The sequence below is a fragment of the Erythrolamprus reginae genome, chromosome 2, assembly GCF_031021105.1.
Source record: "Erythrolamprus reginae isolate rEryReg1 chromosome 2, rEryReg1.hap1, whole genome shotgun sequence".
In the NCBI taxonomy this organism is placed as follows: domain Eukaryota; kingdom Metazoa; phylum Chordata; class Lepidosauria; order Squamata; family Dipsadidae; genus Erythrolamprus; species Erythrolamprus reginae.
In genome coordinates this window covers 113,897,065-113,919,030 of record NC_091951.1, presented here as the reverse complement: position 1 = coordinate 113,919,030, position 21,966 = coordinate 113,897,065, and the positions used below count along the sequence as shown (strand labels likewise).

The 21,966-nt window shown below is 39.6% G+C and overlaps 1 protein-coding gene and 1 long non-coding RNA gene across 6 annotated transcripts in view; one reads left to right on the top strand and one right to left on the bottom strand.

The window, feature by feature from the left end:
• LOC139160840 (uncharacterized) overlaps positions 1 to 13,267 on the bottom strand; it is a 33,183-nt gene extending 19,916 nt beyond the window's left edge. Inside the window, exons 1-5 of one of the 2 annotated variants that reach the window (XR_011558022.1) lie at positions 12,986 to 13,267; positions 11,986 to 12,050; positions 10,261 to 10,369; positions 9,841 to 9,940; positions 8,695 to 8,837 (exon numbers count right to left, since the gene is read on the bottom strand). This is a non-coding gene — a long non-coding RNA (uncharacterized lncRNA). Of the gene's footprint in view, positions 1 to 7,859; positions 8,838 to 9,840; positions 9,941 to 10,260; positions 10,370 to 11,985; positions 12,051 to 12,985 lie in introns of those variants that run through there. The other variant, XR_011558021.1, reaches the window with a different exon arrangement.
• Positions 13,268 to 13,412: 145 nt separating this feature from the next.
• Positions 13,413 to 21,966, top strand: part of SLC25A48 (solute carrier family 25 member 48) — a 37,009-nt gene continuing 28,455 nt past the window's right edge. For 2 of the 4 annotated variants that reach the window (XM_070739214.1, XM_070739216.1), the window contains exons 1-2: positions 13,413 to 13,740; positions 21,125 to 21,168. In XM_070739214.1, coding sequence (XP_070595315.1) covers positions 13,635 to 13,740; positions 21,125 to 21,168 — 150 coding nt within the window. In that variant the 5' untranslated portion in view covers positions 13,413 to 13,634. The remainder of the gene's footprint in view (positions 13,741 to 21,124; positions 21,169 to 21,966) is intronic. The other 2 variants (XM_070739215.1, XM_070739213.1) reach the window with 2 other exon arrangements.

The window sequence follows — 21,966 nt, the reverse complement described above, 5'->3', positions numbered from 1 at the left end:
TTACACTGCCTTTAATTATTCTACCAATTGATACTTTAATTATACATCTCAAAAGTTATGGGGGCAATCTTAAATCTGCATATATTTTTCTTCAAACTGATCACATTTCCAAGAGTGTATTACACTTGATCACATGTTCTTGAATGATAATGTTCTTGTAAGTCAATACTTTTACATAAAATAGATTATTCAGTAAAAGCTGAAGTCTCCTTCATGGGACAGAATATGAGAAGAACTTTTTTGAACAGATCAGAACCTACCTAGATCAACAGTCCCCATTCCCCCACCCTAGTGGCTAACTAAATTTTCAGGGATGTTGACATTCCCTCCCTTGGTAACTAATATTCAGTATAAGCTTTGAATGTTGTGTAAGAAATTATGTATGAGGATGGAGTTAGAGAGGAGATTAAAATGCTAACTGCTTTGGGAATAGACAATGATAAATCTTAACTCTGTGTCTATCTATGTGAATAAACATTCATTTAAAAGTAAGGTAAGTGTTCTCGGGTAAGTGTTTTTGGGTGGGCTGCACGAAGGGAGGCTCATTCAATTTTATTATACACATGTTGTGCATTGTCAATAAAGGTTTGAATTGAATTGAATTGTAAACTATACCATTATCCCTAGCTCCAAATTTCAGGAAAAAACAGTCTCTGTAGGAGATGACCAGGCTCAGCCTGAGGGAGGGGTCAAACATGTCATCAGTCTCAAATCCCTTTGTGCCTACAGTCCACCGTAAATTCTACTGACTCTTATCTACTGCCCATTTGCTTGGACCATTAGCAGTTCAGATTCTTGTGGAGAACAAAAGCTTGCAATAAACCTTTATATTCATTTGAAATATCCGAAACTTGTGGTTTTCCTGGTGCTTGACACTAATATTATGACAACTTCAAGCTAACACTTACTCTCTAGGTTAATAAAGTGTATAACGACCTTTATCCAGAGATTTATCTAACCACCTTTAAAGCCATCCAAATGAGCAGTAGTGCTGCATCTTATCTAAACTCTGCATATTGACAATGTGTTTATGAAGAGATAAATTTTTCCTCTCTATCCTAAACTCTCCCATTCTTCATTACAGTGTTCCCTCGATTTTTGCGGGTTCGAACTTCGTGAAAAGTCTATACCACAGTTTTTCAAAAATATTAATTAAAAAATACTTTGTGGGTTTTTTTCCCCTATACCACGGTTTTTCCTGCCCAATGATGTCATATGTCATCACCAAACTTTCATCTGCCTTTAATAAATATTTTTTTAATAAACTTTAATAAATAAACATGGTGAGCAATAATCTAAATGGTTGCTAAGGGAATGGGAAATTGTAATTTAGGGGTTTAAAGTGTTAATGGAAGGCTTGAGATACTGTTCATAGCCAAAAATAGTGTATTTACTTCCCCATCTCTACTTCGCGGAAATTCTTTCGCAGGAAGTCTCGGAATGCATCCCCCGCAAAAGTCGAGGGAACACTGTATTGAGTATTTCCACAGTGGTGGTTAGAGTGCAGTACTGCAGGCTACTTCTGTTGATCACCAGCTTTCAAGCAGTTTGGCAGACTGAACCTCACCAGGCTCAAGGTTGACTCAGAGGTGGCACCAATTATTATTATTTTTTTGTGGGGACAGGGAGAAATCCTCTGAGGCATGCCCCTGAGTATGTGTTTTTAGTTCTATATAATAGCAATTTTGGCAGTGCGATGGTGAATGGCTGGGTCACATTAGTCCCAGAGCAAGAGTTATGATCATTTATATATGCCTGTGAACTAAATGATCCTCAGTGCCATTCTGCTTTGTATTTGTATGGAGCGTTTCTTCCCATGGACTGTAATTAAAGTAATACTTTTAAAAATATGTCAGCACATTTGTATTTTAAATACAAATAAAGTTCTCCCTTTTCTTTTCATTGAATTTTCAGTAAATTATCTCCAAATGTTTTGTCGTGGTTCATAAACCCTGAGCACTTTAGCCTGCAAAGCACATATTATGCTTTGTGGTAGAAATCAGCTGTTGTTTTTAATAGACACAGCATCTGTCAGGAGCGTTTCTTGTTAAAATTTCACAGATACACATACTTCTGGTTTTGCAATGACTTCCCATGAAAAAAGAATTGTTTCATTTGATGATGTATGGATTGGATTGGATTTTTTTAAAAATCAAAAACGTGGAAGAATTAAACTTATCCCTTCTTTACATTCTGATCATACAGTTGTATTTTAAATGCTATTTCATTCTTACAAAGTGCAAGGCACTGTGGGCAATGTTTATAACATTCTGAGTAATTACAATGCTGGGTATTTTAATTACATACACTCATCGTTTTAGCCACAAGTACTGTAGCAGTCCTGCCAGCAGCATTTGCAGAAAGAATAATATAAAAGATCATGATGCATACTGCTGTTTTTAGTATGATGGGAGGCAAAATTTACTATTAGCCCCAATCACAATTAATAAGTGCTAATTGACATGTTGGAAATGAACACTGATACTAGTGTTATGACAGCTCGCTCCCATATGGAGCGGACCAAATACTCTTTATTGAATTGCAATTCTATTCAGGTGATGTGCAATAAATGGAATTTTGCAACTGCTTGGAAAGGATCTTTTTCTTTGAAGTTTGATCATATTGCAGTATGATGTAATCTTTTGCTTGTTAAAGCAATATGTTCATGCTTTATCTCTTTGTAATCTTTGTGTTTCTCCTTAGAAAGAAAAGATTACTCTGAATTCTGCAAGGCACAAAGGGTTATATTAATCTATGTGTGTGAATCTACACAAGGTATGCTGCCAAAATTTGAAACAAAAAAGTTATTTAGTATTTTAACTGTGAAGTTAGTGACTATGTTCATGGGATGTGAATAATCTTGTTGCATTAAGCCACAGGCAGAAAAAAATGCTTCTGATAGATGAATTGGGGCTCTTGTTGCGATCCAGGTGGCTTGCTTCTTCCACTCTTGTCAAATTTCCAAATTTCTTGCCAACCGATTCAAGAGATTGTAAGAAAGGTGCTCCATAATAGCAAAAGGTATTGGTAATGAAGATAAATGCATTGTTAAAATGGAGGCTCAAAAACAGCTAGAATTCAAGAATTTTATATTGACAACCTGGCCTGGATTGGCTCACTCTATGACCCAGTAGGATGGTAGATACCCTCAAGGAGAAATGGTCCCACAAATAAACTGACCTTGTGTCATATAGGACTATAAAGGTAACAACTAGGAACTCTTTATCAGCATAAAGATGAGCAATAACTTTCTGTGTGCTTAAGTTTCAATTGGCTGTTTAAAATCGTTAATAGCAGTTCATACCTGTAACTACCCTTTGCATTTAATTCATCACATTTTAATTACATTTCCATTTGAATTTCACTTAATTGTTCTGTTCTGCCAGAAACAAACACTAATGTTGAAAGACAACCCCATGCATGATTAATTCTCTGCTCTGTGAATTTATTTCTTGCAATCTCATCTTGAAAGCTATTATTTCTCTTACCACCTCCATTTTCTCCTAGGCCAACTGGAACTAGCACAGATCAAGTTTTGTAATAAAGCACCCCCAGCAGGTAGATGTTATTGTTTCACTTTTCCATGAGCTGCATAAGGTAACAGTGGCTGGAAGAAGATAAGTCCCACAGAGTTGGCCTTCTCCAGGCCCCTGGCGGGACTCAGGGGAAGAGCCTTCTCTGTGGCAGCCCCAACCACTCCCCCCGGAGATTAGGAACGCCCTCCTTGCCTTTTGCAAACTCCTTAAAACCCACCTCTGCCCTCAGGCATGGGGAAATTGATTCCCCCGGGCCATTTCCGTTTTACACAAGGTTTGTCTGAGATGTATGATTGTTTTTATATTAAGGGTTTTAAATTGTTTTTATCATTAGATTTGTACTGTGTTTTGTGTTATGAGCCGTTCCGAGTCTCCGAAGAGGGGTGGCATACAAATCAAATCAAACCAAACCAAACCAAACCAAATCAAATTAAATCAAATCACTGATAGACAGACAGACAGACAGACAGACAGACAGACAGACAGACAGACAGACAGACAGACAGACAGAAAGACAGACAGACAGACAAACAAACAAACAAACAAATAAATTCTAAGTCATCTCAGTTGGAGCTCTTGCATAGCAACTGATATTTCTATGAGAAATTTGGGAACAGCAACATGAAGAAGATGTAACACTCTTTGTTCAGTTTGCCCTGATTAATAGCAACTGGAAGATTTGATTTTCTCAGACTTATATTTAAGTATTGTTTCTTTAAATTCCTAATATCTAATTGCAGAAGCCTTTCACTTTTCTGTTCTCAACTATTAACTTCTTATGAAAGGGATGGATAAACTCAAGATAAATTGATCTTGCCAACAGCAGATGGCAGTGTGATAACATTCTTCCTTTAAAAAAATGAATATGTAATTCATGTCTATATTCACAGAGGATTCAGAGCATGTGCTAAAAGTGAAAATTCAAAACATTAACTGATGACCTTTAATCTGTCATCATTGCATATTTCTTTTTCTAGAAGTGAACCATAAACTAAGGTTATAGATTTACACAAAGGGCAGGAAACTAATATCTAACCCTTTCTCTTTTCCAGGTTTTGAGAGGGAGGGTTGGAGATTAGTGGCCTGTGGTAACTCAACAAATATTTTTAAAGGATATCTTGAATTCTTAATTATTTGCATGCAGAAAAGTATAATCATAATTGTAAACACAATTCTAAAATATATATACCTGTTTCATGATGTATACATATGTTAATTATTTAACAGGATGAGTTATTTTAAATTTCTTAAAAATACCTACCTATTTGTACCCAGCAAATTATTTCAACCCAACAATGAGTTCAGGAATTATTTATTAGTAATAATTGGTGGTAAGTGATTTCTGACAGTCTCAGAATGGGTGAACAGTGCAGTCAGGCGGTAGGGAAAGCAAGTAGGATGCTTGGCTGCATAGCTAGAGGTATAACAAGCAGAAAGAGGGAGATTATGATCCCGCTATATAGAGTGCTGGTGAGACCACATTTGGAATAGTGTGTTCAGTTCTGGAGACCTCACTTACAAAAAGATATTGACAAAATTGATGGTCCAAAGACGGGCTACAAGAATGGTGGAAGGTCTTAAGCATAAAACGTATCAGGAAAGACTTAATGAACTCAATCTGTATAGTCTGGAGGAGAAGAAGGAAAAGGGGGGACAGAATCGAAACATTTAAATATGTTAAAGGGTTAAATAAGGTCCAGGAGGGAAGTGTTTTTAATAGGAAAGTGAACACAAGAACAAGGGGACACAATCTGAAGTTAGTTGGGGGAAAGATCAAAAGCAACATGAGAAAATATTATTTTACTGAAAGAGTAGTAGATCCTTGGAACAAACTTCCAGCAGACGTGGTTGGTAAATCCACAGTAACAGTAAATTCAGTAACTGAATTTAAACATGCCTGGGATAAACATATATCAATCCTAAGATAAAACACAGGAAATAGTATAAGGGCAGACTAGATGGACCATGAGGTCTTTTTCTGCTGTCAGTCTTCTATGTTTCTACCGTGTTTCCCCGATAGTAAGACCCCCCCGATTGTAAGACATATGGGGGTTTTCAGGGGGGTCGGCTAATATAAGCCATACCCCGAAAGTAAGACATATGTCTTACTTTCGGGGAAACATGGTACTAAAAGCGAGGGAGGCGTCGGAGCAGTTCGCGGCGCTGGCGAGGGAGCTTCGCGCCCAGGAGAGTCTCCCAAACCCGGCGCGGATAAGGACTCCTCGGCCGGTGGAGGAAGCGCGGCGGCGGCAGCAGGCTCCGGAGGGAGCTCGGGCGGTGGCGAGAAGACGGGATTCCAGGTGCTGAGCGCCACCTGCCCGCCGTTCACGCCAAGGACAGGCAGCCCCAGTACCAGCACCTCGGCCTGCTCGCCCAGCCTCTTGCCCGGCGGGGAGAGCAAAGGCAGCGGCGGGAGTAGTGGAGGCAAGGCGGAGAAGAAAGAAGCGTCAGATAGCTGGCGAGGCGCCGGCTAGAGGGCTGGACCCCGCCGCTTTGCCGCCGCTTCCGCCGCCGCCTTTGCCTCTTGCCCGGCGGGAAAGGTGACAAAAAGGGCTATCGGGTCCCTTCCAATTGCCCGGCCGGCGTCGTCTTAGTCAGCAGCGGAAAAGCAAAGGAAGCAGCAGGAGAAGCGAAGTTCTTGAATGGTGGCGGCGGCCCTTGATCGCAGCCGATGAGGTTCGGCCCTCTAGCCGGCACCTTGCCAGCTATCCGCCGCTTCTTTCTTCTCCGCCTCACCTCCACTACTCCCGCCGCCGCCGCCTTTGCTCTCCCTGCCGGGAAAGGTGACGAAAAGGGCTATCGGGTCCCTTCCAATTGCCCGGCCGGCATCGCCTTAGTCAGCAGCGGAAAAGCAAAGGAAGCAGCAGGAGAAGCGAAGAAAGCCGAACCTCATCGGCTGCGATCAAGGGCCGCCGCCACCATTCAAGAACTTCCGCGAAAGACGCAGGAGCGGTGGCGATGGCGGAACACTGCTTGAACCGCCCCGCCTTCTGCTTAAAACCCTCGGTTCGTGCCTTTCCTGCCCGCCTCCACTCACCCGCGCTTCTGCCACTTCTTTCATCAAGCTCCCCAAACCAAGGATGATGAGCAGCTCAAAGGACCAATCAGCACTTCCTAGCACCAGCTACGGTGGCCAAATAAGACCAAAATCTTCCCGCTTCTGAGTCCTTAAAAGAGGTACAGTACTGTATACTTAAATGATTTATCATGCAGGCTACATTGCCCCCCCCCCCCGGCAAATTGTAAAGTCTAGATTTTATTTATTACATATTTCAAAATAAGAAATTAAAAAATTGCCCGGGACAATATAAGACATACCCCCAAAGTAAGACACAGTGGGGCTTTTGGGGATAAAAAGAAAGTAAGACACTGCCTTACTTTCGGGGAAACACGGTATGTAAATTAGCACAAGCTTCAATGATGCATCTGCACAGAAAGTGCATTTAGTATTACAGTCTTGGAATATTTAAGACTAGCAAAACTTTTCTTTCAGCTTGAGGTTTCTCTGTCAACAGTCCTTCTCAGTCAATCTGGGTGACTTTAACTTTGGGAAACCTTTAATTCAAGGAAGTAATAAATTAAGCTTATTCAAAGTCTTATCTTGGTGCTTTTAATCTTCTTAGATATTCTTGTGATATTATCCTTGCCAATAACTATCAATAACAATAACTGTCATCAGGGCACTTGGGATACCATGTCCAAGAATTTCACAACTCACATCAAGAAATTGCAGCTTTCTGCAATAACATCAGAGCAACCAGTCAGTGGTATTTGTGATACTTTTTAAAATGTCCAGTTGACTGATTTTCACGAATTAAAGAGGTAATAATACTAATGATGATGATGATTATTATGATTATGATGTATGTAATTTATTGTCATGTGCAAAGAATCAGGGCCATTTTGTAAGATAGTAGCATAAATGATCTACTGAAGCCTATTCACAAAATTCTAGTCAACTATCTTATTTTATTCATTCATTCATTCATTCATTTATTAGATTTGTATGCCGCCCCTCTCCGCAGACTCGGGGCGGCTCACAACAACAATAAAAAACAATGTACAGTACAAATCTAATATTTAAAAATATCTAAAAACCCATAATTTAAAAGACATACACACAACAGCATTAAATGGATACTATATAAGAGTTGATGGAATACTATATATGAGTTGATGAAATACAAACCCATAATTTAAAAGACATACAGATATCAGCATTAAATTGACACTATATATGAGTTGATGGAATACAATCAGAGCTGGACTTGGATTGCTTTTGGCAATAAAAGAACGCTAAACTGATGATGGATTTAACTCCGCCATCCTGCTTCATCAGTTTAGCGTTCTTTTATTGCCAAAAGCAATAAAACACACTGGTTAGTGGTAACTGTAACTGGTTCACAAGTTACTCAAGACCCACCTATATCGCCAGTCATGGGGGAATTAAGACATCTCCCCCAGGCTTTCTTATATTTTATGTTTGGTATGTATGTGCTGTATGGTTTTTAAGTTTTTGGGGTTTTTTAATATAATTTTATTATTAGATTTGTTCCATTATTATACTGTTTTTATTATTGTTGTGAGCTGCCTCGAGTCTTCAGAGAGGGGCAGCATACAAATCTAATAAATTGAATTGAATTGAATTGAATAGTGACCCACACGACTTGTGATTATGATGGCAACCAGAGTTGCCATCACTAAATGATATGATTACATGACATCACACCAACTATGAACCTAGTCCTAATGCTACCTGTATCATCCCACAGGAGATGTACAAATCAGAAGAGTGGCTGCTGTTTATCATAGCATAGTATGGCCATATAATGGTTCACCTTTGGTGACAGATAGATACTTGAAAGCAAATCAAGTTCAATTATAGAACTTTTATCCATGGCTTTAAAACAGCTATTTCCAGTCCTATATCTCATGGCAAGTGCAGAGAGTAACCATATAAATCCGTTTTAAAGAATAAAGATGGATGTATATGTTTGCAGGGCCACCATCAGGAATTTTGGGGGCCCATACAGCCTAAGTGTCTGCCCCCCCCCAGCCATTTTAAAACTATTTTAAGTCGCCAAGCAACTCCATCCCCCGGGGATCATTTCCCGCTTCACTCCAAGTGAGGCGGTCCCATAGGCCAGTGTTTCCCAACCTTGGCAACTTGAAGATATCTGGACTTTAACTCCCATAATTCCCCAGCCAGTGAATGCCACCTGCGAGGAGCTGGAAAGGACGAGGGGAGAGAAAAAGCAGGGTACCAGCAGTCGGGCGGGTGTCTTGAGGGGGCACTCCCATCTGGAAGGAAGGGAAGAAACGTGAGGGCGAGCTATGAAGGAAGGAGGGAGGGTGGAAGGAAGGAAGGAAGGAATGTTAAAAGGGGTGATCAAGAGAGGAATGGGTGAATGAATGGATGGAGGGTGGGAAGGAAGGAAGGAAAGAGGGAAGGGACAGGAACAGAGGAAGGGTGCAAAGAAAGCAAGGAAAGGTGTGAAAGGGGAGAGTAAGAGAGGAAGGAGTGAAAGAAGGGAGGGAGGGAGGGAGGGAGGAAAGAAGGGAGGAAGGAGAAGGAAAGCAAGAAATGGAGGGAGGGAAGGAAAGAAAGAAAGAAAGAAAGAAAGAAAGAAAGAAAGAAAGAAAGAAAGGGGGAAGGGACAGGAACAGAGGAAGGAAGGAAGGAAACTTATGAAAGGGGAGAGTAAGAGAGGAAGGACTGAAGGAAGGGAGGGAGGGAAGAAGGTAGGAAGGAGAAAGAAAAGAAGAAATAGAGGAAGGGAAGGTAAAAGAGAAAGAAAAAGAAAGAAAGAAAGAAAGAAAGAGAATGAAAGAGAAATAAAAAGAGGGAGGGGGAATGAAAGAAATGGAAGGAGGGAAGGAAGGAGAAAAAGAAAGAGGAAGAAAGAAAGCAAGAGAAAGAAAAAAGAATGAAAGAGCAAGAGAGAAAGAGAGAAAGAAAGAAAAAATGAAAGAAAGAAAGAAAGAAAGAAGGAAAGAAAGAGGAAAGAAAGAGAATGAAAGAGAAATAAAAAGAGAGGGGGAATGAAAGAAATGGAAAGAGGGAAGGAAGGAGAGAAAGCAAGAGAAAGAAAGAAAGCAAGATAAAGAAAAAAGAATGAAAGAGCAAGAGAGAAATAGAGAAAGAAAGAAAAAGAAACGAGAGAAATTGTGATTTTGACTATGCCGGCTCCTTCCCTCCCCCGCTCCCCACAAACCACCTACCCCTCTACCGCAAGAGGGAAGCGCCCGAGGCGCCGGGTTCTTCCCTTTCTCCCTCGCCCGCATCCTTGCCGCGGTGACTCACCAGGAGAAGGCTGGAGACCCACGCGGCTCCTCGGGGGGCCTTGCAGAAGGTGGCGGCGGAAGCCCCCATGGCCGGTGCTGGGTGCGAGGAAGGATGCTTTCTGCACAGGCAAAGGTCGTTACGAAGCCATGGAGGCCGAGAGCTGAGAAGGGCGCGCCTTGCCCACCCTCGCCGGAAGAGCTGCCCATCTAGCAGCCCCACTGCCCCATTGCCCGGCAGGGGATGATGGGCAAGGGACGCCTCGGGGAAGGAGGGCAGGGCGGCGGGAAGGGAAGGAGGGGGCTGGCAGGGGTTTAGGAAAGGGGAGCTCGCCGGGCGTGCCACCCGGCCAGGGCCCGGATGAGGCGAGCGCCCGGCCGCCCAAAAGCCTCGTTTCCAATTCCCAACGCCGCGCCGCCGCCACCCCGAAGGGGCTCCTACCTTGCTTCGCCGCACGCACGGCATGCTTTATTTCGGGACTGGGACCGGGACCGGGAGGACCGCCGTGCTGCCAAAGGCTCCATGAGTCGGGGCTTCGAGTTCTGCCTCGCTACGAGGAGCAGAGCAGAGGGCGCGCCTTTTACTTTGCTGAGGCAGGCGGCCGGCAACAGAGGGAGGGTACAGTCTGCGCATGTACAAGGAGCTGCTGACTTGGCGCCAGGAGGCCAGCCGGCGGGGCCTCCTAATTGTTCAATTTGGCCGGGCCTTTTACTTTGCTGAGGTGAGGCCCTCACCTCAGCAAAGTAAAAGGCCTGGCCAAATTGAACAATTAGGGGGGCCCGCAGTCAGCAGCTCCTTGCACATGCGCAGACTGTACCCTCCCTCTTTTGCCGGCTGGGCCGCCTGCCTCACCGTGAGGCAGGCGGCCCGGCCGGCAAAAGAGGGAGGGTACAGTCTGCGCATGTGCAAGGAGCTGCTGACTGCGGGGCCCCCTAATTGTTCAATTTGGCCGGGCCCGTGACACCACTCCCAGTAGTACCGGTCTATCGGCGGCCCTGTATGTTTGCATACACACATGCCCTGCAGTATCATCTTAGAATCAAATTTAAAGATGGCACAGACCTATAATAAAAGGTCTTTTTACATCTAGGGCAATAAATTAACAGACTGAGTCGGTTACAAAATACAACTGAAGAACAATAAGGAAATACTACTACTATTGCTTAAAAAAACCCTACATGTGCCATAAGGCTTGATCCAGATGGTTATCAAATGATTAACTTGATAAACTCATAAACAAGATTATTTATGATATTCTGCCTGGAATCAGATATCAGAAAAGATTTAGGGCATGGCAATTAGAAAATCAGGGAACAGTGGAAACAGTTTAAAAGCAATAGTAATTAACAAGGTACTGGGAGATGGCTGCAATTTAAAAAAAACTATTATATTTTTAACCAATTGCTTTTATTCGAATTAAAACAGCTAAAATATAAGATAGACAATTTTAACTTCATATAGTCTGCTTTTGTATCTTACAACTTAATGTCAGATTCCATGATAGAATGGTAAAGAATAACTATGAAGAATGACAGATACCCTGTTTCCCCGAAAATAAGACACCCCCAAAAGTAAGACATAGGTGACGTATACCGTAGTTTTACAATTTGATATAATTGATTTCATAAGGTTAATTTAATCAATAAGTACTTATATGAATAAATAATAATAAATAAGATTTGCTTATTAAGATTTGCTAAGAACTATTATAATTTACAACTATAGTATTAGGAATCCTAGGGTATATCTAGTTTAATAATTCTTTCACACTGAAATAGATTACCTTTGGGAAAAATCATACAATGGAGATGATCATGCTATGAAATCCATTTTCCCTGTTTATGTGTCACTGAATCTGTACATGTTCGGCATAAGAAACTGTGAATGACATGATGAATTGTTTGAACAGTTTGTTTATTCCTACTTGCACAGAGACAGGACCTTGCCAGACTAAAGTACACTGTCCATAACTATAAGATTTATCCTGTGAAGGTTTAGGAAGAATCCCTCAAGGGCCTTTTTCCATATTCTAAGAGCTCAAGGCTGATTTGTCTCTTAGCCCCTTGGGAAAGAACCCCTCCCTCTTACAACTCAATGTCAGATTCCATGATAGAATGGTAAAGAATAACCATGAAGAATGACACTTCTGATAGGTTGGTTACTTACTGTAAGTCCATGAGGCACTGCCCTCTCCCATTCAAAGTACAGTATTATTTTAGAACTCTCTGGATCTTGTATGCACATATTTGGGCCACAGTAAGGTATAAAATTTTTAGATTGGAAAAGAAAGGGGAAAAAAAAGAAATTATCTTCAAGAAGATAGGTATTTTGTGAAAATTATGCAGATCGTTTATATCATTTTTAATACAAATTTAGTACAGATTGCTTTATCTCATTTTTTAGTTACCATATTTTTCAGAGTATAAGATGCATCCCCCCCCCCCCAAAAAAATGATGGAAATGTTGGTGTCCCAAATACAGCCATTTTTGCTGTCCTGAAGCCCCATCCCGGTCTAATTTTTGTGAAAAATAGGTTGGGTTTTTTGCAAAAATGGGGTGAGCAAAGGTTCTGGGAAGCCTGCGGACAGCTCCTGGTGAGTGGGGGAAGGCAAAAATGCCCCCATTTTTGTGGCAAAAAATCCAGGCAAAAAACAGCCCATACTGTATATAAGTCAGAGCCTCAGGTTCAAATCCCAGTAAGAGTGTGGCTACCTGATGAGGGCAAATAAGCCTGAAATAGATCTATAGTAGTCTCCTTCCTTTTCATTATCAGCAAAAATATGTTACACACACATACACACAGAGAGACAGAGATATATATCAGCAAAAATATGTTACACTTATAGATTATAGTTGTTGGCCATAAAAAAAACTTATCTGCCTTTAAATATGGCCCCTAGTGGGATTGAGAGGCAAAAAGGAAGCTGTAATGCTCCTTCAATATACCACGGTGATTTAACAAAAAAATTACAGAAGAATTAAAGAAATCTTTGAATTTTGGTATTAGAGAAAACTCCTGAGAGTACCATGGAGAGCTAAGAAAACAAATGAATGCACTATTATTTAACACAATTTGTATTGATATGCCTTTTTTCTCTTCAATTCCTATGAAAATACTGTCAAAATAGCATATCTTCTCAATGCTTTGGGCTACATCTTCCATTACCCAAGAAATCTTTTTTTCATCTTTTTTCTCCTATCCTTGGCGATTCTCAAAATCCGCTTTAAAAGTTCCTCAATTCAACAGAACAGTTTTGAAGAACACAGGCTTACTCTTTTCCAATAGCAGATGCTGTTCCATCACTGGATCCATTTCATCCATTGTAAATTCATCCTAGAGAGGAGTATCATAAAACCTTCAGGTTATAATATTTTTTTCATCATTCTTCTGAAATACGGTAGTCACTTGGATGTTTTCACTCTGAACGATTTAGTTTCCCCATATACCATTTTGGTTTGATTCGGTTTGGTTAGAAAACTAAATATACAAGACATAGTTCATTATTTTCTATGTTGACCATGGATTAGCTATTTGCCTTTAATTAGTAACATGCTAGAGTGACTTCTGGAACCTGTGGTTCTTATTGTACTGTCCCTTTAAGCTTTGTGACTATGAGGTCACTTTGTGCTTTGAAGGCACTTTTCCCGGGAAGAGAGAGAGAGAGAGACTGGAATCGAGTTGTTTGAGTTCTGAGCCTGTTGAAAGTTGTCAAAGAAACCACTGCTCTGCGGTCATAATAGGATATTAAAAAAAAAACAGATTTAAAGGAGGCACACTGAGACTCTCTTCTGTTGCTTGCCTGGTGCTGAAGGAGATGAATGTAACCACATCACCCAAGACTAAAACTGAACAGGACTGCTTAAAATATGGTAAAACGGGCAGCTTTCAGTTGGATGATTTTATAGCTGGATGGGTAGGAGGTAAGTGATTCATGTGAAAATGCAACAAAGGAGCATTAAAAAGGGGGCACAGATTTAGCTGAACGTTGAACAATTCTGAATTTAACAGTTTGCACACATAGAGCTCAGTGTATTTCTCAGCCATTTGTATGGATCTGTGAGTATAATTTACCCAAGTACTGAAGAAAATCTCTTCTGAATTAAGCAGTAATTCTCATTATTAACATTCAAAGATACTAGATCCATAAATTACAGTTGGTTCTGGAGAGAAAAACACAAGCAGGATTAAGTTTAATGGAAAATTGCTCCGGTTCCTTCCCCATTTTACTCATGCCTCCAATAAAGATTCAATAGAGATCTCCCATTTAATTGAGCTGTGGAGTCAGATCCTGATGTTTAGACAGCTGGTCTAATATTGACCAGTCAGAAACCTCCATAGAGCCCCTCCTTTCATTAACTGTTAGTTTCACTAGAGCTCGAGATAAGAAGATGTGGAAAAATACCAAGATTGTCTATTTTACTGCTGGTCCCCAACCTATTAACAATCTAATGCTCTTATGGATTCAAATTCTCTAAACTCCTTAACTCCTGGAGAATGACAACAGAGTATCACTTGGCAATCACAATGCATTTTCCGTAGTTCAAGTCTGTGTTGAAGAATTGCAAGGCATTTATAAAATCATTATATGATCTCCCAGCTATAGACTCATCTATTATGAAGTACATTCCTTCAGAGTTAAGGTTATAAATGCAGATAGCAAGCAGCAAATACTGTATAGGAGGTGTTAGTTTTAAATTCCCAAGTTGTATCATGGTTATTACAGAACTGAAAAAGATAAGTTGTATATTTATAAATCACAAAGGCTTTGGTGAAGAAGAATGCATCTGCCCATAGATCTAAGTATGGCAGAGGCAGGAGTTTATTTATTTATTTATTTATTTATTTATTTTATTATTTATTGGATTTGTATGCTGCCCCTCTCCGTAGACTCGGGGCGGCTAACAACAACAATAAAAACAGCATGTAAATCCAATACTACAACAACTAAATAACCCTTATTTTAAAACCAATCATACCTACAAACAAACATACCATGCATAAATTGTAAAAAGGCCTAGGGGGAAAGAGTATCTCAGTTCCCCCATGTCTGGTGGCAGAGGTGGGTTTTAAGGAGCTTACGAAAAGCGAGGAGGGTGGGGGCAATTCTAATCTCTGGGGGGAGTTGGTTCCAGAGGGCTGGGGCCACCACAGAGAAGGCTCTTCCTCTGGGCCCCACCAAACAACATTGTTTAGTTGATGGGACCCGGAGAAGGCCCACTCTGTGGGACCTAACTGGTCGCTGGGATTCCACATCTTTCATGTCAGGGGGGGGGGTTTCCACTTACCTGCCATTACCGATACGCCCACTGGGATCGTCACAGGCATGCATGTGCTTCTTGGCGTGAGATTTGGTTTCTGTGCATGCGCAGCAACCAAGATCTCGCACGAGGATGCTCTCACACACAAGATTTTGCCAATTTGTGGCGATGTTTTTGCTTCTGCGCATGCAAAATCAGTAACATCTCGCACAGGAGATCATCTTCACATGAGATTTCACTTGCTGAGCATGTGCAGAAGCCAAATCATGCATCGGGGGCATGAAGATGTGTGCGCATCTCAATTCCCGCCACTGGAACTTCGATCCCAGCCAACCCATTACTGATTCATGTGCTTTTCAAAAGGAACAAGTATTCTGGCATGTCCACTACAATCCATCCTTACCTCTTTCCAATTTTACTTTTTTACTGCTTTTTGTTGCTAGAATAGACACTGCATTCTAAGTTTATAACATTTTGAACTTAACATGTAATATATACTCCTAGTATTAATAGGACAGTTAATTCAATGCTACAATACTTCAAGATAGCATGCTATGATTAGGGCATTTTCAATTTGGAAATCTATCCTGTAAAGAAGTTTCATCTACAATGCAATTTTTAATATCTTTCCTTTATAGTTTTACTAGTAGTTTAGTTTTAATGTGTGAACGTTTTCAAACGAATTAGACTATCTGCAACACTAGATTCCATGGGGAATGTGAAGTTCTGTTTCTCCACTTTCACATTAATGTCTTCGATTTCATATTCAATAAAGCATTTAATATTCCACAGTGGTGTGGGTTGAGAAATATGACACACTCCTAAATTGTAATTTGGAAATCATTTCTATATTTTTTTCAGTTAAAACATATCCTTTTCTGTTATCAGTGATTCAGGGGAGATTTTTGTGTAATTAGATCCATATACATATGGAACAATTAAAGATAATTTGCAGAGTATTCAAATGGACCAGCATCTATGGGATTAGAGACTTTTTGGAAAGTCATAATGGTCATAATGCCAGTACTCTTGGTATCTAAATGTGAATTAAAATCCCATTTACTATATTTAGAAATATGAGGCAAGGGTAACTTTATGACCAATCCTTGCATTTATGACCTTTACAGATTGGTAGAGCAAAGGAAAGCTAAAATAAGATCATAAACACAGTTGCAGTTTCATTAACTTCTGCTTTGATTAAGAGCTGAATTGCTGGTCCCATTTGTGGTCACTAAACAAGGCCTTCCTGTGATGTTAAGTTAAAATTATCTATTACTCTCTGTACATCTTACTGAGATATAGCAGCCTTCCTAAAACATTTTATGTTATTTAGCCTTGGTTTTAATATTCTGGTCTAGTGCCGTGGTGGCGAACCTATGGCATGAGTGCCACAGGTAGCATGCAGAGCTCTCTCTATGGGCACATGGGCTGTTGCACCAACTCAGCTTCATCGCACATGTGCATGTGCATCCCACTGGCTAGATGGTTATTGGGTCCTGGCTGCACTGATTCTTGACAAATGTATCTTTTTCTTTTATGTACACTGAGAGCATATGCACCAAAGACACATTCCTTGTGTGTGTAATCACACTTGGCCAATAAAGAATTCTATTCTATTCACAAGTGTGGGGGGATGAATGCACGGGGGGAGTGGGCAAGGGGAGCACAGGGGGTTGCATGAATGGGGGGGCAGGGGGAACATGGGGGGGGGTCACACATGCATTGCAGCAACAAAAAAGTTAGCCATCACTAGCCTAGTGATTCCTTTTTCTTTCCCCTCCCAGCGCTTCTATTTTCTAGGGAGTCAACTATCCTAATTATAGTCCTGACTATCTACTCTACTATGTTTTCTGAATGTCTGCATATTTCTTCTCTTCAACTCAGAATTATACACAGGCATCACCCATATTGAGTTATATATTGAGCTTCAATGTTGGAAAAAGTAGAGTTGTACATGGTGACATGATAAATAGGTCCCTGAATAATTTCCATTACTTGATGAACTTGCTTCCTTAATAAAATAACTCTGGAGAGAGACAGTTATTAACACATGTGTTTGAATGAAGTCTACCTATAAAAATATATGGTCATGTTCATATGATTCTCTTTTAATCTTTTCACCTGAGAATTATTGTATCTTGTCCAGCATGCTTGGCGATACTGGTTATCCTTAGCTTTTTAAACTAATACTGGTAATAATAATTTACCAGTAATTTACTGGTAATAGTAATTTATGCTCTTTATCTATAAAGTCTGACATTAAAAGCTGGCAAGACTCATAGCTGGCTTGTGGCTTCATGATAGCATGCATTATGTATTAGACTCCAGCCCCCTGGCCCATGAATGTCATGTATGGTTGCTGTTTGAGTGGATATGACTGGTTTTTAATTAAATTGGGGGGTTTAGATTAATATATTTAGTTTCAAATTACTTGAAATTAGATTACTATATTGTATTGCTTTCTTTTACGGAGAGGGGCGGCATACAAATCTGATTAATAAATAAATAAATAAATGAATATATATTGTAAGCAGCCCTGAGTCCTTGGAGAGGGGCGGCATATAAATCCATCAAATAAGTAAGTAAGTAAGTAAGTAAGTAAGTAAGTAAGTAAGTAAGTAAGTAAGTAAGTAAGTAAGTAAGTAAGTAAGTAAGTAAACAAACAAACAAACAAACAAACAAACCCTTATTATTTAACAATCCCAGTAAGACTATTTTTTTAATAAATTGCCAGTTGCCTTTGATTGCAATTTATGTAGAGTTTCTAGCAGAAACTGTCAGAATATACTTAGGTTTGACTGCAGTGAATATAGAAAATTGGGAGAGAAATCTGGATTGTCTTAGCAAATGAAAAATTACTATTTTTCTGTTTCTTCTCTTCATTAAGCAGATGACCCATATTCCCCCATAAGTTTGGAAAGTAGGGATTCAAAGGCTCTTTTACTTTTGGGAGAGATAAGAAAATAATCCTTGTGTTTTCAAATCCAAGCTATATTACACACAGCAGTCTCAACTGCTCCTGATCTGTATTCATGCTGTTTTAACTTTAAGACGCTTTAAGACAATACTGTTTACTCTGAGATACTTTTTCAACATTCTTGCAGGGCAATCAGCCCAGACAGCAGATCAACATGCCCTTCCATTACACCAAGAGTTTCCAAACCTGGTCACTTTAAGACTTATAGACTTCAACTCCCAAAATTCCTCAGCCCAGTGAGGGTGACCCTTTTTTGCTGGGTGCCAAAAGGTGTGCGTACACAATATAGCATTTGTGACCATGCCCAAACCCATAATTTATTTGTTTGTTTGTTTGTTTATTATATTTGTATGCCGCCTTTCTCCAAGGACTCAGGGCGGCAATGCCCTCCCCCCGCACATGTGCACAAGCCCTGTGCTGCCACACTGAGTATGGGCACAGGCTGATTGAAGCCCATGGACTTCCGGTAGGCCCATTGGGCTGTTTTTCGCTCACCCCAAGATTCAGGAAAGCCTCCTGAAGCCTGGAGAGAGAGAAAAATGGCCAAATGGGCCAAACAGAAGTTTTCTTGGGAGATGTAATCGGGTTGTTGAAGTGTGGAACTCATAACCAGACTCCGTAGTATCATCCCCTAACCCCCAACATTTTACCCTTTGACTATCCATGGTTGGCCTCTCCAGATTCCTAAGAGGTTAGTAAGGGGCGTACATAAGCGCACTAGAGTGCCTTCTGTCCCCTGTCCTATAGTCTCTCCTATATCTCATATTTCTTCTCTACTATATCCTCTATAACCTTCATTGTGTATTATTATGTATCGGACTAAATAAAATAAATAAAATAAATAAAATAAATAAAATAAATAAAATAAATAAAATAAATAAAATAAATAAAATAAGTAAAATAAATAAAATAAATAAAATAAATAAAATAAATAAAATAAATAAAATAAATAAAATAAGTAAAATAAATAAAATAAATAAAATAAATAAAATAAATAAAATAAATAAAATAAATGTTGTATAGATGGCCTGTTTCTGGTATTCTGGATTGTTGCAAGGGAAATCCTAGAAGCTCAGCATTCAGATAAATCAGCCACCAAGCAGAGATGATCCAGACAAACAATCAAGGAAATTACTACCAAGAAGAAAAGTACACCAACACCAATGCTGGCTAGGCAACTTACTGTATATAAATAGGAAGCAAGTCTTATATTCACAAGCACTGATGATATTACCTAGTTGACTAATGAAACATCTGCAAACAAACAACCTATCAATCTAAACAGGTCACATTTATTAATACCTGGTGACTCCTTAGACAATAATACTGTCAAGATGTAAAATGCTGTGGAATGAATGCTTTGGAAAATATAAATGACCTATCACTTTTCCAATACAGGAGTGTTTCCCAACCTTGGCAACTTGAAGAGATCTGGACCTCGAATGCTGGCTGGGGAATTCTGGGAGTTGAAGTCCAGATCTCTTCAAGTTGCCAAGGTTGGGAAACACTGCAATACAGATAGCAACAGTTACATTGATCAGTCATTAACAGCAAATGTCTTTTACTCATATAGCCAGAAATAATCCTCTCCTTTATAGAAAAGGGTCTACCTTGAGGGTTATCCTTTATACAATAAACGTACTATGTTCTCATACAAAAAAGTAATACCCTCTTATAGATCAGATTAGGAAAGGCTAATCTAACCAATTAGATCTTTAATTAAAATTATGGGTAGTCATTTCTAAAGCTTACTAAAAGATTAAACATTACCCAGCAAATTACCTGAATCACAAATCCAAGAAAGGAAAATTTAAAGAACATGAGTAAAATTAAACAATGGAAAATTTATTTAGGGAACCTTCCTGCAGTGAATTAAAATTGACCATTTGTCCCTGATCATAGGAGTGGCTCTCCAACTGAGAACTGTAGGTGTGGAGAATGTTGTAGGTGGCAAAGAATCAATGAAAATAATCTTCATCCTTGTTCCAAAGTTGGCAAGTTGAAGTCAGCACCTAAGTTTTTTAAATTTTGAGTGGCAGAGTTGCAATTTCTTCTTAAAGTAATGCTTTGTGACAAACTTTCTGCATTTGGTTATGGACATTGTGTTACTGAACTCTCAGTGTGTATGCGTGTGTGTGTATATACAAACACACACACACACACACACACACACACGTACTGTATATATATAAATAAAATATTTCTGGTAAACATAAAAAGGAACAAGCTCACATGTTTCCTAAAAAAAGCTTTAAAAGCCACATGACCTTCCATACAAAAAACTTCCTTCTTTCATATTTCTTAGAAGTTAGGTGGAAACTACTGCTTGGGGGCTATAGCCCATATCTCAACATCACTCCGCGGACTGCACTGGCTGCCGATCGGTTTCCGGACACAATTCAAAGTATTGGTTATGACCTATAAAGCCCTACATGGCATTGGACCAGAATACCTCCGGGACCGCCTGCTGCCGCACAAATCCCAGTGACTAATTAGGTCCCACACAGTTGGCCTTCTCCGGGTCCTGTCGATGAAACAATGCTGTCTGGCGGGACCCAGGGGAAGAGCCTTCTCTGTGGCGGCCCCGGCCCTCTGGAATCAGCTCCCCCTGGAGATTAGGACTGCCCCCAACTTCCTGGCTTTCCGAAAAAGTTTGAAAACTCATCTTTGCCACCAGGCCTGGGGCTACTAGATCTCCCCCTCTGGCCAAGGAATGTGTTTAGAGTGACCTATTGAGTGAATGATAAATTGAATGTTTTTACAAATAAAATAAAATCAAGTCAAATAAAATAAATAAATAAACAAACAAATAGACAAATAAATAGACAAATAAATAAATAAATAAATAAACAAACAAACAAATAAATAACCTGTACTGGCTCCTATGGGCTTCTCTACTGGCCATCTATGGTTCCGATTGTTTCATCAGTCACATAATTCTGACAGTGGGAGCAGAACAAGGAAGAATTGTGATTATTATGTTGACAAAAATGCTGGGAGTTAATAAAAGAATGTTCTTTTGTTTCTTTCTTTTTCATGAAACTCTTTAACTGTTATTTTAAATTTCAGGAGCTGCAGGTGTTATTGTGGGACATCCTTTGGACACAGTAAAGGTTAGTGTATGTATGCATATAATTAATGCAATTCTTACACATGTAAAAAAAAATCATTTAGCATGAGGGAGAACTGAGATATTTTCTCTAGTAGGGCATATTTTGTGTGATTAAAACAACCCATAAAAATTCTGCCCTGATTTAATTACAGAGCACCTTCAAAAGGTCATATGTAGTATGTGATTGTGCACATTACTACTTTGAGGTAGATTGGGGGGATCTGATACTAAGGTAAATATTTAGAATTATTAAAAAAAAAATACTGGCAATGCAGAATACAGATAGGTCCAGAGTGACCTTGCATACGTTCTATGTTCTACGAAATTAATAAGCCTTTATTGCCTCTTTTCTGCCAAGGGGATTAAGTTTATGTTATATTGAAACTGATTTTTATTTGGAAGCTTATTCCTTTTGGGATGTTATTGTAATTATGTGAAATTTGTTTTTTACACTGGTAGTTACACTATACCCAGGAAGAAGTTTTCTTTCTTTCTTTCTTTCTTTCTTTCTTTCTTTCTTTCTTTCTTTCTTTCCTTACTTACTTACTTACTTACTTACTTACTTACTTACTTACTTACTTACTTACTTACTTACTTACTTACTTACTTACTTACTTACTTACTTATTTGGATTTGTATGTTGTCCCTCTCCGAGGACTCGGGGCGGCTCACAGCATATACAGAAAAACAAGAATAATAGCAATCCAATTAATACATTAAAAAACCAGTCTTTAAAATTCTAATTAAAAGTTGACTTCTGAATAAGTATGTTCCATCAGAGTTCAGATTCTTGATTTAG